This window comes from Pistacia vera, unplaced genomic scaffold (assembly GCF_008641045.1).
Source record: "Pistacia vera cultivar Batoury unplaced genomic scaffold, PisVer_v2 Contig441, whole genome shotgun sequence".
Taxonomy (NCBI): Eukaryota; Viridiplantae; Streptophyta; class Magnoliopsida; order Sapindales; family Anacardiaceae; genus Pistacia; species Pistacia vera.
The window spans coordinates 820,452-838,420 of NW_022196270.1; the positions used below are offsets into that span (position 1 = coordinate 820,452).

At 36.0% G+C, this 17,969-nt stretch overlaps 2 protein-coding genes across 2 annotated transcripts; one reads left to right on the forward strand and one right to left on the reverse strand.

Annotated features, from left to right (window-relative positions):
* Window positions 1–308: 308 nt before the first annotated feature.
* LOC116144319 (probable leucine-rich repeat receptor-like protein kinase At5g49770) lies at window positions 309–5,820 on the reverse strand. Its single transcript, XM_031429784.1, has 20 exons — window positions 5,661–5,820; window positions 5,323–5,443; window positions 5,163–5,234; window positions 4,758–4,832; window positions 4,590–4,661; window positions 4,332–4,493; window positions 4,158–4,232; window positions 3,823–3,894; window positions 3,642–3,713; window positions 3,487–3,555; window positions 3,325–3,399; window positions 3,026–3,097; window positions 2,766–2,903; window positions 2,214–2,686; window positions 1,950–2,108; window positions 1,740–1,876; window positions 1,365–1,584; window positions 1,006–1,241; window positions 660–915; window positions 309–551 (listed from the first exon to the last, which is right to left on the reverse strand). The coding sequence occupies exons 1-20, from the start codon at window positions 5,734–5,736 to the stop codon at window positions 433–435; spliced, it is 2,751 nt and encodes a 916-aa protein (XP_031285644.1). The 5' UTR covers window positions 5,737–5,820; the 3' UTR covers window positions 309–432.
* A 5,610-nt stretch (window positions 5,821–11,430) lies between these two features.
* LOC116144328 (O-fucosyltransferase 27) lies at window positions 11,431–17,302 on the forward strand. The gene is made up of 10 exons (XM_031429791.1): window positions 11,431–11,788; window positions 12,226–12,310; window positions 13,389–13,459; window positions 13,549–13,637; window positions 13,742–13,985; window positions 14,117–14,229; window positions 14,308–14,398; window positions 14,512–14,640; window positions 15,011–15,558; window positions 16,170–17,302. Exons 1-10 carry the CDS (start codon window positions 11,591–11,593, stop codon window positions 16,630–16,632), a joined length of 2,031 nt encoding a protein of 676 aa, XP_031285651.1. The 5' UTR covers window positions 11,431–11,590; the 3' UTR covers window positions 16,633–17,302.
* The last annotated feature ends 667 nt before the right edge of the window (window positions 17,303–17,969 follow it).

Consider the following 17,969-nt stretch of genomic DNA (forward strand, 5'->3'; position numbering starts at 1 on the left):
AGATCATCACCGGTTTCATGACGCAACAGGAGGAGATCATCACGTCGAAAATCCCTGGAAATGGTAGGCATATATGTCTGTGGCGTCATCACCTACGAACTCAGCCACCTCCGCCACGCTTGCGCCGCCATCACCCTCGACGTTCGCTACATGTCTTCTCTTCATCACGTTAGAAGTTATACAGCGAAGCGAAGTTTTGTGTGCGGAAATGAAAAGGTATTCGATATATTTGTTTGTTTGTTTCTGAAAGCACAAAGGATGAATGAGAAAACAAACCCATAACCGAAAAAACATTTTCTAATCATCCTTGGATTTATTGTATTTTTAATTTATTCAAAAGGTCAGCTACCTTTTCATTTTGGAGTGAGCTCAACTCTTTGTTCTTTAAAAACAAATCCAAGAAACCATAAACAAACACATATTTCACGAATTTCATGGGTTGAAAAATGAAAACATCAAAACCTGAACATAGCCTAAAATACTTGGAAATTCGATGGTTTGGTTAAAGTTTATTGGTGCCTCTTTGGTACAACATAGATGGTTTAATATTTCTCTTGATTTAACTAGAAGGTGATGCGATCCAGCATTGGAATTTTGATCAGCAAGCAGCAAAATTTTCTCAATTTTCTTCACCACTTCATTCATTGTAGGCCTGTCATCTCCTGATTCCTCCACACACCTCATTGCTACATCCACAAACTTTTCAAAACCTTCAATAGTTGTATCCAAACCAATGGTTGGGTCAAGAAATTCATAAAGGTTGTATAGATCTTTATCCTTATCCTTTGCTACCTTTATTTCTCGCTTTATCGGTGCTCTTCCAGTTAATAGTTCCAACATCAGCACTCCAAAACTATAAACATCACTTTTTTTTGTCAACAGATCGGTCCTGTAATACTCAGGATCTACATAACCCTACACCGAAAACAATCATTTCTCAGGCATACAGTTGTATTGTGTATCCACTATATTATCATATGCATATATGAATAGAGCAGTACTCACCGGTGTTCCTTTAACTTGAGTGGTGATATGACTCTTTCTGGTATTATCAACAGGTTTTGAGATACCAAAATCAGCAACTTTTGCGTTTAAGCGTTCATCCAGCAATATGTTGGCTGACTTGACATCTCTATGTATAATAGGAGGATTGGCAAATTCATGTAGATATGCTAGGCCTCTAGCTGCACCAAGGGCTATTTTTAGTCTTGTTATCCAATCCAATGTGATTCCAGACTTTCCTGCATATTTTTATATAGGATGAAAATAATTTCGAATTACCAGTCTGTAATGAAAGAATGCAGGATATCATGGAGCAGTGTTCACAAAGTAGGCTATTGGAGAATCAAATTGGAGAGAAATACCTGATAAACTATCCTTTAAAGAACCTTTTGGAATATACTTGTATATCAGAATTTGTTTGCCTTCTTCGAAGCAAAATCCCAGAAGGCTGACAATATTCTTATGATGGACTCTTGACAGAAGCTCAATCTCAGTTTTGAATTCTAGTGAACCTTGTGCAGATTCTTGTTCAGCTCGTTTTATGGGAATCAGTTGTCCTGTGGGAAGAGTTCCTTTATAAACCTGCAAAGATGTGTGACAGAATATGAACTCTGAATGTATTGATGGTGGTTCTAAAATTTGAAATTACTGAGCTTATCCGGATGTGAATTTGAGTATACATGGTACATTCAACTTATGGGGCAATATTGAATTGTCAGGGAGAGACAGAATCAAACCTTTCCATAACCCCCAGATCCGATAATGTTGGCTTCTGAAAAATTGTTTGTGTATTCACTAAGCTCCTGAAAAGAGAAGCGCCTTGCTTCTTTCAGGTCAGGAATGCCACCATTGCTTCTGTTCATCTCCAAGTGTACTGCATTTATGCAATATAAAATCAATTAGCCACTTCCAAACTGTAAAATTCCTAGTGTAAATCCTTAGTATACCAAAAGGGTTCTGTTGATTTGCTATCTCTGCACTCCTCTTCCTATGATAAACATAAGCCCCGGCGATGAGTAAAAGTATCAAAATGACAAAACCACCGACTGCTGCTCCAATGATAATGCCAATGCTTGTTGGCTTGCTTGATTCTGAATTATTTGATTCTGTAGGTTGTACGGAAAGACGACATGCACACACAGGTTTAGTAATATCAGCTGAAAGCAACACTAAAACGACTCATTTATTTTGTATTTGGACAGCAGGATTACCAGAAAAGTTCTGATATGGATGAGCAATGAAGACGTAAGGTCCAAAAATTTCTGAAGGCTTGTAAGTCTGGTTGCTGAGAGCAAATCCAATCCTAGAAATTCCTGTTCTATTGAATCGCTCTTCACTAGCTGGAAATACTTGTAGGCTCACTTCCAGGTACTCTAACGAATTCTTGCGTGGATTATGAAGAGAAACTGAATCCACAGGGAGCTGATTCAAGTCAAAAGATTGCATCAAAGATGCCTCGAGATATACATAGTAACTTGAGTTTCCCAAGTATGAAAAAGTAGGAGCTCTAAAGGATAGAGTTCCTGTATATGGGTATGCACATTTGCATCTGGGGCTAGAAATCTGATCCGAATTGCAGGAAATGGGTTGACAGTTCTTCAGTGCAGTTGAATAATTGAAAGTTTTTCCGCGTGCCATGCAGGAACTGTTTAATTCACTTCGACACATTGGGTTACCTGCAAGTCTGTCAGAAAATTATTTAGAATTTTGAATCGAAATGTCCAAGAACTAATTAGTGACACAGTTTCAGAGTTAAGCTTTACATGAAGTCAACATTATCCGGTGCTCCTCTTTCTGTAAAATCAATAATAAAATTGTTCTGCAAATCAACGAGTTCCAACTGGCTGCTATAGCTAGTACCAATATCCAAGGTGCCATTAAGCTGATTACTTTTCAAAACCCTGTCACCAATGTGTCAAAATTATCACATGGGGATTTCTTACTGAATTAGGAGCCAAAAGAACTATTTGGTGTGCTTCATTTTTGGAATGTCAGTTATCCTGGAATTGACTATGATACTCACAGTGTCTGTAGACGGGAAAGGCTGAACAAGTCAGAAGGAACTACACCTTGAAGCTGAGTATTTACCATCATTCTATCACACAAATGGTTGGTCAATCTCCTTCTAGTTTAAAATAAAAAACATGCACATGCAAGACTTAAGCATAGCAAGTAAATCTAGTGTATACCCATGACGAGGAGAACGTGAAGACAGAAGCGAATTCAAGGAAACCAGTTTGGAAATCAATTAACCAGGTGCAGACACACGATGATTCATATGAAGAGTAAAAAAAAAAAAAAGTGAAGGAAAGGGAGACATACAATGTTGTTAAGGACTGTAAGGTTGAAAACCATGAAGGAACATCGGAAGCATTGAAAGTGTTATTACTCAAGTCCCTGCATATCATATTTTGGTTACAAAATGAAATTTTATGTCTATATTGCAGATATAAATACACTTGGTAAAACTACTGATCTACTTACAAGTAGCTGAGGAGGTTCATGCCAGTGAGATCAGGCATTAGACCAGTCAAATTATTATTGGACAAAAACCTGAGAAACCAACCCATGAACACACATTATGACTTCTCTAAAACAAGTATTCAAGCTCATTTGCCATCTCTCTTGTGTCAGCTTACAGTGTTTTAACTCTTGCAAGATCATCAAGGTTTGAAGGAACAGACCCACTTAAGATATTCCTATCAAAGCGTCTGTAATTAACATCGGAAACTCATCAGAAGTTTTTTCATGAAAAATTTCCATTGAAAATCCCTGTCAGGAAGCTACCACTAGTAATGTACGTGAAATGTAGATACTCACACAACTCTCAGAGTTAACACAAGTCCAAGGGTAGAAGGAATAATGCCTGTTAGTTTGTTGTCTTCGAAAAACCTGGCCAAAGAGAGGAAAATTTGGATGAGAAGTAAAGAATTTTACAGAAGCCTGCTGCAGCTATTTGAAAGAAGCAAAGAAGGCATTTCAGCTGCAGAAGAGCCCCACAAATATCTTAAAGCTAACATATATATGAAAATCCTCAAGTGCAGATATCCTGATCCTTTTAAATCAGGACAGGGACTTTTGACGTGAGGAATGCTGTCAAAAACAAGAAGATCTGCAAGATGTGTAAGTCAATAAAAAACTATAATGTAACTTACACATGTATCAGTTCCATGTTTGAACTGAAAAGTTTATTTGGGATTGTGCCTGAAAGTAGATTATGCTCTAGATGACTGCAGATGAAAGACAGAACTTTACAATACATTTAAAATACAGAAAACAAGCTCAAATTAGGTAAAAGAACTAGAAACTCTTAAGACACTTGGACATACAAATGCTTTGTTTGAACTAGCATATCGAGACCAGATGAAATTCCATCAGAGACTGGAATTGGCCCTGTAAGTTGGTTATCAGCAAGATCCAGCCAATAAAGTTTAGATAGTCTACCAATGGAAGGTGGAATCTCTCCACTGAAGTTATTGGAGTTTAAACTCCTGCATGCAATGGCAATGACAAGTTTATGAAGAGGAATTTGCAAGATCCTGAAGATAGCATATTATTAACAATTCTTATACAGTCAAAATTCTTACAGAAAGACCAGTTGCTGTAGAGATCCAATAGAGTCAGGAATTTGGCCAGAAAAACTGCAACCCACCAGGATTCTGGTATGCAAAATAAACAAATCATGCTTCGTGAGGTTCTAACCACAAAAGTTTTCTGCTGTCAGCTAATGCGTTTACAAGAATATATCTCCTTACAAACTTGTTAGATTCTTCAAATCACCAATTGATGATGGAAGTGATCCTCTCAGGTCCTCGTTGTAGGATAAATCCCTATATGAAGAACAGTTCAATCGAATATAATGATTAAGAAACACTAGTAACACCTTGACTAAATTTTGCAGTCTTTTATGTAACTGTAAGGAATCGAGATAGAGACAGAGAGATTGGGACACAGGGAAACAGTTCAAGATAATGACACTGCCAAAGTATGCCCAAGAGAAGAATTTTTGCATATACGAAATCCCTGTAATTTGTTCAATCAATCACATGAATTAATCACTCCTTAATCTCAACCAGCAGAGATCAAGGGAAATCAATCAATAATAATGAATGATGGATCAATATTTTACGGAATGAGGAATGGATGATAGAAAGACGTACAAAATCTGCAACTCTGATAAGATAGTTAAATCTGTAGACAGAGTACCTGCCACTCCCATGCTTGTTAAAATTCTGAAAAGAGGGACAAGGCAGAATAAGAAGGCTTCAATTAGCATCAACACATAAAAAGAAATTCTGGAGTCATCCTCCGGAAACTTACATAGAGATCACACGTGAATTGTTGCATCCAATTCCTTCCCAGTTGTCACCACAAGGATCTGAACCCACCCATCTCGGGGGTATGTTATCCCATGTATCCTTGAGAGAATTTAAAACAGCCACTGCATCAAAATGAAAAAGAAAAATTTCCATGAGTCATCCACCATAAACCGAATTATACAATTCAGAAACCACTTCACAATTTAAGTGAATAAAGAAAAATGGGGTATCCTGAAGAACAGCCAGCTAATGATATAATTACAGATAGCTATAAATATGCGATTCATTTGCATATCAAGAACCATGAAAATATTAACCAAACAATTAATGTAAACTTACAATCTTCATCATCAGTCTTCGCAGCTATACATTGCATGTAAACTAATAACAAAAAGACTTGAATTCTCGGACCCATCTCCAAACAAAGAAAAATATGGCACAAATCAAGTTAAAAAGAAGTTTAAAATTGGTCACTTTTGCTTAGAACCAGAACTCATTTGATATCAGTGCCAGGACGATGGAATTACAAGATGTAACTTTGACTTTCCTACTTCAACTTTGAAATATTAAACTATTTCCCATGGTCATTTTATAAGTTGGTTTTATGTTTTCAAGTCAAAACTACCAATATCTGGGTAGAATTTTTGTACTACTTCCATTAATTAATACTGGTGGTTTCTGATCATTCGTTCAAGTTTCCATTAAAGAACAATAAGTATTGGAATAATAATAAAACTTATCAAAGAGAAGAAATCAAATGAAGTAATTACATGGAAGAATACAATATTATTTTATGTCATATTATATATTAGACTGGAGAACATTTTATCTCTCTTCTTCCAATATTTTGTGTCCTGGTGTCCCAACAAGCTACTTAAGCCGGCTGTAGGGCTCAGACTTAGTCAAGTGAAATCCAAAAACAAATCTAAAAGTCTTTTTATATGTTTCTTCTGTTCTTTCAGAAAAAAAAATAAAAATATTATCTAATCTTCAAAACAAAGTATTGCAATTACTCCACCATTAAGAGACATTATTAATTTGATTTAATCAGCAAATAGATATTGATTAGTAATCATTTAATTAAGTTTATACACATATTAATGGTTTTTGTATTACATACTGTTAGAAGTTGAATTTGTCACACATCGTCAAATTCGTGGGCTCTTATAATGTATATATGTGATTAAGTTTTCTCCTCCTAGAGTTAGCTTTTGGGCTTGAGTTCTACTAAACTCATTTATCAAATCATTCTAATCTGATGCATATGTATTCATAAATGAGTAATTTCCTTTTAATCCCTCCCAGATGGAGGTAAGAAAAAACAAAAGTGGGATGGAAATGAAATGAGAATCTAAGTAAAGAATAAGAGATATAGTACAACAATGATGTATAATTTATGAAAAAAATTCAGGCACGAGATTTTTACAGTAGTTATTATGCAGTCTCTCTTCCAGGGCCGGCCCAAGGGGTAGGCAGGTAAGGGCGTAAGGCACCTGCCTAGGGCCCAAAAAAAAAAAAGCCCTAAAAAGGGGCTCAAAATTATTTTAAATTTTTTTAAATAGTTTTATAGAAATACTATTAGGCTTAAAAGGGTTTATAATTTTTTTTTTCAAAACTGGTCCAAAGGGCCCCAAAAAAGCTAGAAAAGCCCAAATTCATTATACTTTTTTTACATAAATTTACAAAAAAAAAAAAATCATGTTTCATATTTTCCATTTACACCCATAAATTAACTAAACTAGTTATTTAAATGTCTATAATTTCAAAACATCCATTCAATCCCTAAAATGATGAAAACATTGCATCTCCACCCCTCTACACCGCCATAGTGCTGTTGTCGGCATTGAAGTGATGATTCCGGTCAATTTTCTCACCAAAATTGATCGGATTCATCACTTAATCATTTCCAAAACGTTTTCACAGCCTTGACAACCCCCAATTTGGTCGATTTTTGCTAATTTTCGCAACCCATTTTCATTCTTCACCGCATGCGATAGTTTCGGCACGTATCCGTTGTCGTTGACCTTCCCCGACACCAACATCTTCGTCCCCTTAGCCCCCTCCCCAAAACCCCTCATTTACCTGATCCCGATAGCCCGCCGTCCACCTCTCGCCCTCACAAGAAAGATTAGGTAATTTGGCTATATTATCAATTAAAAAAAATTTGGTTTCTAAACTTGAATATAAAAATTTAATTAATGATTTTGCATCTCAAAAATCAAGAAAAATAATTTTTTAATAAATGCTTATACTATTAAAAGTGTCCCAAAGTAACTCTTGTCTGGAATTTCTTGGTCTCTTCGAAAAGACTGCATAGAACAACTCAAGTGTGCCAAATTCAACATGAAATACACATAAATTAAGATGCTTGACTCCTCATACAACAGTACTAGATGTTTATGCTGATTCTGCACTGGAATTTGGATCAACATGCTGCAAAATTTTCTCAATCTTCTTCACCACATGATTCATTTTAGGCCTGTTAGCTCCTGATGCTTCAATCATTGCTAAATCCACAAATTTTTCAAAGCCTGTGAGTGTTGCATCCAACCCTATGACTGAATCGAGAAAGTGATAGAGGTTTTATAGATCTTTTTCCTTATCCATTGCTACCTTCATCTGTTCAGCAATATGTTTGTCTTGATGTATCAGCCCTCTTGCAGTTAATAGTTCCAACATCAGCGCTCCAAAACTATAAACATCACTGTTTTTTGTCAAACTTTGGAATATGTAATAGAGTTAATAACTTTTTCTCACCAAAATAATAGTTTAATGGCACTTTCCTACATACAGACTCTTAAAATACAGTTTTACTACTCAAATTTATATTGTGGCAGCAAACAGAGAGTAAACTCGGTCCACGCTGTTGGGGTTTTTTAAGAAGGGAGATCGATGAATCTTTTGGTGGTAGAAAGTTGAATTTTGGTGGTTGTAATTGATTGGAATTTGACTTAAGAAGGATAGCTATGCAAATCCCAATCGCTCGATTTCCAGTGATTGGTGAGGTTGGCAGGAACAAGGTTTAAGAGGTTTTGGTGAGTGATGATCGGGGAAGAGAATATAAATTTGGGGTGTGGGGTCGCAACGATTCCGAAATCGAAAACGGAATATAAATTTAGGTAATAAAATGGTATTTTAAAAGTTTGTGGGTAAAATAGTATCATTAAGTTATTATTTGAGTGGAAAAAAGTCGTCTACTCTATGTAATATTCAGGATCCAAATAACCCTACATTCAAAAATTTATTTCTCTGGCACACAGTTGGGACATTGTGAGTCACTAAATGGATGGTTGTCCTATTATATTTATTCACGTGGATAAGTATATGTCACTTAAGAGGGAAGGATTTTTTTTGTCGTAATTAGGGATGGCAATGGGGCAGGGAGGTCTCCCACATTCCCCCACTTCACTTTGAATTTTGGTTTGTATTCCGATCCCACCTCCTCATTCCCTCAATTATTTAGACAAAATCCTTCTCATTCCGACTCCATTCCCCAATTTATCTAACACGGTGAGGATGAATACATAATAAAACTATATAACTCATATTAAAAATAAATAACCATTATAATTAAACAAATCATTACTATATAATATTAATAGTCTTAAAAAAAAAAAAAAAAAAGCCGTACTTTATTACACCAATAGGCAATAAGACTATATTTGTAATCAAATTTCATAAATTTTCTCTTACAACTCCAACGTGGCAGTTTAACATTGGTTTCTGATGAATTTTTCCATCTAACCAATTGCGAACTGTCACGTCGAGGTTATGAATAAGACTTTGTGAGATTGAGTTGTAAGTCGTGCTGTATCAATACGTAAATAGCTAAATTAATATTATGATGGAGAATGAGACGACATTAAAGTGGAGAGTACTATTTTTAATGTAGGGATATTATTTGCCCTCCAAAAACATTCCTTGCGTAGAATAACATTCTCGTTGTTGTCTTAATAGAGGTGATTCCAGATTTAAAGATAAAAAACAACGATCTTAGAATCTTTCTTTATTGCTTACTTATAGTGAAATTGAAAATGAAATAAAGGTAATAAAACACCTAAGAATATTCAATGATGTGTTACCACAATATTGAAGACACCTAAAGCTAGCTAAGGGTAATTAGGTCATTTTTTATATTTAAGAACAAAATGGTCATTCTACCTCAAGCATCAGTTAAAAATGGACAGCTTATGAACCAAAACAAGTGGGAAACCTTTCTTATGGATGTAAATTAACTTAAACCCAAGGGCAATCAATTTGTTCCAAGTCCTCCCAATTTCTTATATGGTTTTTTTTTTTTCTTTTTTTCTTTTGGTGGCCAGGGTGTCTAGACTAGCTTACGTGTACCTCGATCCTGAAATTAATGATCGGGTATACCCTCCAATGATCATCCCTATTAGCAACCGAAATAACTTAAGCTTCGTTTGTTACACTCTTGGGAATATTATTATTAGTATTCTCAGTAAAGTTAAAATTAACTTATTCTCAAAATATTATTCTGTATTATTCAATTTCTTTTAAACCCCCTAAATTTGTTAATTTAACTAACGCCCCTAACTATTTTTTTAGAAATTGCAAAAACACCCCAGCAACCCTCCGGCGGTGGTGGCCGGCTGTCTGTATTTAATGGATGGGTTGAGTATATGGGTGTTTAGTAAATAAACAAACATAAGGGGTATTTTTGTTAATTTTCAGATTATACATCGTAATACTCGTCAAATTTAACTTTTTTCAAAATATTGTTCTGATTTAATGACATTTTCCCTCTCACAGACTTTAAAATTTCACTTTACTACCCCAAGATATATTCTGTTTCCAATTTCAGCATCATTGCGACCTCACACTATCACCATTTTCTTCCCTGATCATCACTCACCAAAACCTCTTAAACCCTATTCCAGTCGATCCCGTCAATCCCGGCAATCGAGCAATTACAGTTTACATAACCATATCTTCTAAGTCAAATTTCGATCAATCCCAACCAATAAAATCTAACCTTCCACCACCAAAAGACTCATCTAGCTCTCCTCTTCAAAAACTCTAATAGTTTAGACCGAGTTTGCTTTTTATTTGACGTCGAAATATAAATTTAGATAATAAAATAATATTTTAAAAATATATGGATGAAAAAGTGTCATTAAATCATTATTTGGATGGAAAATTGTCGGTGAACTCTTTAATATAAGTGCGTTTATCTTTAGAAGTTGAGACTTTTAATGGGAAATTTACAGCCTTTTAATCATTTTATAAGTTACAAACTTTTCAAAGGGAAGATGCTACTTTATTATTGGATTGAAACTTGTCCCTACTCCTCCTCCTCCTTTGACTAATTTACCATTACCTAAATTTTACCAACCAAATTACAAATGACTTTATGAGCTAAACCCCATTTACATTTTGATGTGGCTGATATTGGTTGGTTGGTGAGGTCTACTTTTCAACCAGTTTTTTAAGGTGCATTCACTGCCTTTTTATCAGAATTCCTTTTTTCTCATTCATTTCATGATTCATATACTCCAAATATGTCATTAAATCTCTCATTATCTTCTAGATATTGCCATCTCAGAAAACCCCACCACTTGGACCACGAAAGGGACACAATCCTCCTCAGACCCTGCACAATCCAGCTACACACAGTCAAACTTGTAACAATGTTTTTGCACTTTTTTTTGCATAATCCTAAAATTTCGAAACTATTCAGCAAACTCGGGTTCTAAACGGGAATTATTATGAATCCTACAATATTTAAGAAACAGGAAATAAAGGGTAGAGGACAGATTAAAGCTTTGCATTTTGCTTTTGCTAATCTAGACAGGGAAATTCCAAGTATTTTTGCTGATGTTGAGACTGAGTAGTCAACATTTAGCCAATTAGGGGAGCTCTGCAGTATCTTATCAGTTATGATTTGATCATCCTCAAAGCCCTTTTGTTAGTTGCCATATAAAGAAGCAGCAAAACCAAAAAAACAAACTTTTGTTATCTTTAGAATGTAACCCCACGCTCCAAAAGGGAGAGTGGTTAGATCTGGGTAACTTTAATTAGATATCAAAATACTATTACTCTATATATAGCATGTCTGAACTCTGGACCCTACAACTCAAGACTGGTCTAGACTTATTGCATTTTCAAGACATGTTCAGATGTTCTTACACGTGGCTCATTTCTTCATCAGTTTCTCTCTGTGACTCTTCAGTCTCGACTTCTAATTCTTTATTTTTCTGCTGCTTCTTCAAACTTGGTTAAGATTTGAGAGACTGAGTGAAAAAGAGATGAAAGGTGAAGGGAAGATGAAGTTTAAGTCTAAGATGAAATGGGTTGTTTCAGTTGGGTTGATTTTATCAATCTTTTCTCTTTTGGTACATATTTTGCTTGCCAGATTCACTGAAGAGGGCATTTCTGAGTACCAATCATCAATCACAATCTTCTCTTGGAGACCCATCTTTGAAAATGCTGACTTCCCCAAAACTGTATGTAATATCAATTTTTTTTTTTTTTTTTGCTTTACCATACGTATCACTGTTCCATGTTGATTGTAATGGTTAAAGTTTGGATTTTGCTTAGAACTACTTTGGAAAGTGTTGATTTTTCTTAGTTTTTAGGGTTGTGTTAATGCCTTAATGGGGTGCTAACTGTGTTTCTTGCCATATTTTGAGTGTTCCGGTGCTTTGTTTGGATCCATTTCAGTTACCGGGAGACAGAACTCGGATTTTCAAATTATGTTTTTTGTGAATTATTTTGGATCCACCTTTTGGTTGTTTCACGATCTTGAAAATTTCAGTAGTGTAAGAATATATCAACTGTGGTTTATTCAATTTTTGTAATTTTCTCGAAGTGTTTCCTATCTGAGCTGTGTGTTTTGTTGCCTGTTTACGGCTTCTTATTACTGTTCTAATGGGTGGTGCAGAGTCCATTGTATAGAAGACTATGGGGTCCAGTGCGGCGGCTAGAATCTTTACATCCAGATGCGAGCCCGAGAGGATACTATGGTGGTTAGTTCTTACTCATATCTTGGTATTATAAACTTCTGTTGTTATACTGAATGATCTTACATATGACTCATTGCAAATTACAGTAATTCACCTTTAAAGGCAACATTTTCCTTTTCATTGATAAGTGAGAGGTAATATCAGAGCCCTACGAAACGCATATTGCTTGAAAAAGATTCGAAAACAATCTTAGATCAGTTTTTATGGGTCCTTGTGAGCACACATGGCATATTCTCCTTGCCCTCTAGTTCTTTGGCTGAGAGATATGAGGATTAAAAGAGTAGTGACTTGATTGTTTGATTTTTATTGGGTATTAGGCATTCTCTGTTCATCGAAATTCATCTTGCTCGAGTAGTTTATGAAAGGGGCTTGCAATTTTTACCTCTCTAGAGGTCTGCTATAGTTTCTTTTCTTTTACTCCTCTCTAGAGGATTTTCTTGCAGTCTGGTTGACAAGACCTGTAGTGAAGTGGTAACTGACATTGGAAGATGGCCGTAAGAACACTGTGTTAGTTATAGGATTTGTCAAAGCTGGAAATGGACTAAATTCTTTGTCCTTTTTGGCTTTTTTCTAGATATTGCTTATTGTTTACTATGCTTGGGGAATGTTATGGAAAAGCCTCGCAGGGATAAAGGATTCAAGGTGCCAAAAGTAAAGTATTGCAAGTTTCATTTATGGCTAGCTCTATGTATAGGTTTACCAAACTGCTCTGTAATGCATCCCATTTGTGTTTAACCCGTCACCTTTTGACAGTAGTGCAGTCTGTGTGTGCTTCTTTATCTTTCGGGGCTTATTTGCTGTCTCTAGGTTTGCGTTAATTTTGGCATCAATAATCGTGGATTTCTGTATTCAATAATAAATAAATAGATAGATACAAAGAAAGAAAGAAAAATAGAATGGATGTTTTTGATGAGCTTCTTTTTTAAAACCTTGGGTTGTGGGTAATATATATCAGTCAATTTACTCGAATGAAAGATGGAAGAGGAAAATTTTCCTATTTTCGGATGCTTTTTTAAACTCTGTATTTCTATTTCCTAGTTCAAGCATTAGTCTGTTTTTAACTAAAGCATGCCTATAACAGATCCCAGTTCACAAACAAATGGATTTATCTTTGTCAGGATACAAGGTGGTTTCCATGAGATCAGGAACTCTGTAAGCATACTATGTTCGAATTGATTATTTGATGTTGCAGTTGTATATCTTATTTAATCAAAATCATAACTTTTTTCCCCTAAATTCAGATACCTGATGTTGTAGTGGTTTCTCGGCTTCTGAATGCAACTTTAGTCATTCCTGAGATCCAGTCAACCACAAGTAGCAAGGGAATCAGGTTGCCTTACTTTAAGACGAATAGTGCAATTTCTCTTTTCAATTAAAAGTTTTTTAATTGTGGAATATTTTGTGTTAATTAATTTAGTCATTTGTTTAATACAGTTCACAGTTCAAGAGTTTTGCATATCTCTATAATGAGGAACAATTTATGGCGGCATTAGCTAAAGACATTAACATTGTAAAAACCCTTCCAAAAAATCTTAAAGGGGCTAGGAGAAAGAAGGAGATCCCGGTGTTTAGAGTGCCATACTCAGCTTCACCATATTATTATTTGCATCATGTTCTCCCAGTATTAAACAAACATTCAGTAGTTGAACTAGTGGTTTCTGATGGTGGATGCTTGCAGGTAGTGACTGTAGACCTTTTTCTTTGGTTGACTTGAGTTTGAAGTTTCATTTTTATGCTAGTTATAGTTCCTATTTAAAATTTGGTACATCAAAATGTGATGAATAGTCTGTGGTTTATAACTAATTTCAGGCCATTCTCCCTCCACATCTTGAAGATTTTCAAAGGCTCAGATGTAGGGTTGCATTCCATGCACTTCGATTTCGAGAAGAGGTTCAGGAGCTTGCTACTAAAATTCTGCAAAGGTCGATTATTATCCATCATTGCAAGTGTAAGTTTGGGAAAATTATTATTACCTTATTTCTAACTGGTATTAGTTTCAGGTTACGAGCTCCTGGACGGCCTTTTATAGCCTTTGATCCTGGGATGACCAGAGATGCTTTAGCATATTATGGTTGTGCAGAACTATTCCAGGTACTTGCTTCAAAACCTGGATGGAATAGCTTGTAATTTAATATGTTAAACCTTTCATCATTAAGCTTACCCGGCATCTGATACGTTTCTTGTGTTTTGGAGCTCTTCCTAAGGATGTCCACACTGAACTCATTCAGCACAAACGATATCGGATGATAAAACGTAAGATTGTCAGGGGGAAACTATCGGTAAATTCTATGGAATTACGCGTGAATGGTTCATGTCCATTATTGCCGGAAGAGGTAAGGAAATATTTGTAATTGTGGATTTTAGTTATCTGTTGGCAATGCACGCATAAAAGAATGAATGCTTATGATATCTGTCGACATTATACGTCATGATGCTTGATTTCTATGTTTGCACTCTTCCATCTGTTAAAACTTATGACTTTATTGCTTCAAAGTTCGGGGGGTTAGAGATTGCTTCTATTACTTATCCAATCTAATATTCGAATTGGACAGCTCTTATACAGAGAAATTGTTTAGAATTCCTTACAAATGTTGTTTCTATTTGCTATTATCTAAAATAGTCAGTTTAAATTTTTGAAAGCCTAGAAATATTATTCCAGTTTGAGTAACCAGGTTACTGATAAGTTCTCTGGTTTTTATACAGGTTGGTATTCTTCTTCGTGCATATGGATACTCATGGGACACTATAATATATGTCTCTGGTGGAGAAGTTTTTGGTGGCCAAAGGACATTAATACCTCTTCATGCAATGTTTGAAAATGTTGTTGATAGGACTTCCCTCAGCACAGGTTGGGAGTTCAGTAGAATTTATGGCCGTGAGGCTAATCTTATAGACCCAAAGACCCCTCCACCTCCTGTTGAGGAAGAAGTGAAGCATGATGCTTGGAAGACTGCTGGTCCACGTCCTCGTCCTCTTCCACCCCCTCCAGCCCGCCCTAAATCATATAACATTGAAGGCTGGTGGGGTTGGGTGGCTGAGAGTGATGATGAGCCTGAAAGTACCGTTATTGAGTTGAGAACTAACGCCCACAAATTATTATGGGAAGCAATTGACTATATGGTTTGTGTTGAAGCTGATGTTTTCATCCCTGGTTTTGATCGAGATGGTAAGGGGCATCCAAATTTTGCCAGTTTGGTAATGGGGCACAGGCTTTATCAGTTTGCTTCTTCAAAAACATACAGGCCAGACAGGTAATAATATGATTCATAAGTGTGCATGCATATACTTAATTATGGCATAGAAGTTTACTTTATTTGAAACAAGTCAGAAATAAAACTGTGACCAACCCCCTCCGTGCAACTCACATGAAGGAGAAATGCGCTGATCATATGTATCATCATCAAGCAATTTCTTATCCTCCCTTGCTTCCCTTATTTCATCTGCTTTTCACTAATCCCACACTTGTGTGATTAATATCAATGATTTGATAGCTGATAGCATAACCAAGTTTGCACTACGCAATGCAATTGAAGCTTTTTAACTTTAAAAACTTAAATCTGGATGTGTGTGGACCTGATGCTGTCTTGTACACAGTATCCTGCTATATGTGGATCTAGTTCCTGCATTTCTATATGGAAAAGGAAATTTATCGTGTTGTCAATGTAATTTGCTCTCTGCTGGTTTAGCTGGGACAAATATGAGATCATTTGCTGCAGCATATTAGACATACCACCTGTTTGAACCATAATAATGATGTAATGCTTAACAAATTCATCTGTTCTTGCAATATCTGAGGAAGCTGTTTCAAAGTGTTGGACTATATTTTTATTGGTTTACTTATTTTCTGCTTCTGTCAATTTAGGAGAGAAGTTGCCAAGCTTTTAGAAGAAACCCGTGACCACTTATATCAAGCAAACCATACCTGGCTAACATCACTACGCAGACATCTAAGATCATCTTTGCTTGATGGACTAGCAGAGGCATCTACAAAATCAAAGCCGTTATCTTTTCTCTCTCATCCGGTCCCTGAATGTTCTTGCCTAAGATATGATCCGTCTGAAACATATCATAATGCTTCCAGTCCCGCAGCTAACTCACAACTTCATGCTGCTCTTGGAGCTGTAAATCATTGCCCTGCTTGGATGGACAGTGAAATAATCTCAAGGTCGAAAGATAAGGAAAACGAAGAGGATCTAGATGAAGATGATTCCTTGTCATCTGGATTATTTTTCGGGCATAGTGGTGAAAATCATGAAAGTGGAGGGGGAGAAATAAACAAAGAAGAAGCTCCAATGGACGACCAGGAAGAAGAGGGTGGAGATTAATATGAAAGTTGGTCTCTTCAAATACCAGTTTGTGCACTTTCACTGTGGACGCAGTCATGTATACTAGTTTCAAACTGTCGTTTGCTCATTTAGAGGTGCTGAAGAAAATTCTTGTCTTCCATTTTGAAAAAAGGAAGCAAGATCTCAAGTTTTAGTTCAAGAACTCAGTGACTTGAGCAAATTATTCTTAGCTTGTGAAGTTCAGATCCATCGGCTCCAGTCTGGTATGAAGCACTTCTACAACTGTATTGAACTATGTAATTGTATTCAAGTGCGCTTTAGGAAGACAATATGCCCCGTATTTAACCCATAACCAGTTTTGATGTAGTTTAGGATCATTCTCAATGTGGAAGACCAACTTTTCTTTATCCTTTTTAGATAAGTATTTACTAATTTTCCGAGGCATTTTTATGCTTGGAATCGATGTAACATGGTCGACAGTAGAACTATAGATGATTTGTTAATCTAGTTAATACATTAATTCATGCCGTTCTTGCTGGCTTTATCTTTACTGTATATGCATTCAAAGAAGATTTGTATATCTGTAATTGTTTCGATAATTTCCGTAGTCTTGAACTCTTGATAAGATGAAAGCACAGTCCTGAATCTTCCACCACAAGCGCCAATAATAAAATTCTCTCTGTGCTTCAATGCAAAGCTCTTCCATTTTTGTGGGTGAAAATGATGGGGTTAAAGAAAAGTCTATGGAAGATACATTGTTTCCAAGCAACTTCTGAGGACTGGATGGAGTTAGCTAAAGCCGTTTTAATTTTCAACCGTCAAACTTCACATGTTTGTACTTCCATTATACACTTGACTTCCAAGAAAAGCCTCTTCTATAAAAATGGCATGCCTCCATAACCAGCTTTACCAGAAAAACAACACCAAAATCTTGAGAGTTTTTATCATTCCAAGATGAGCAGAGGTATGGAAATGGCTTGGTGCACCTTGTTTATAAAGGTAATTTCTTGGTACTTCAACGCAGACTTCGACTCAGATACTGAATTGTCGAACACTATGGTAACGACCACGCCAGAGGCATCCATGGCAGCTGCAGCAAAGCATTTCTCAGCTACTCATCAAGTAAAACTCTAACCATACCAGCTAGTTAACTGATTATAAAGAGGTTTTTTGTAATGGAATCTGCGGTTAAGGTTTGTAACCTTATCATCTTTGTAGTGGACTGATTTGTCAACGACAAATTGATGTAAACTTCCGATTTTGTGTACTGAATCACCATAAAAGAAACATGTATACTTACCTTTGTGTTCAAGTGTTCTATTAACCACATAGGGGTGGTTGAGTCTAGGCACGGTCCAAATTCAAAAGAACCGAAA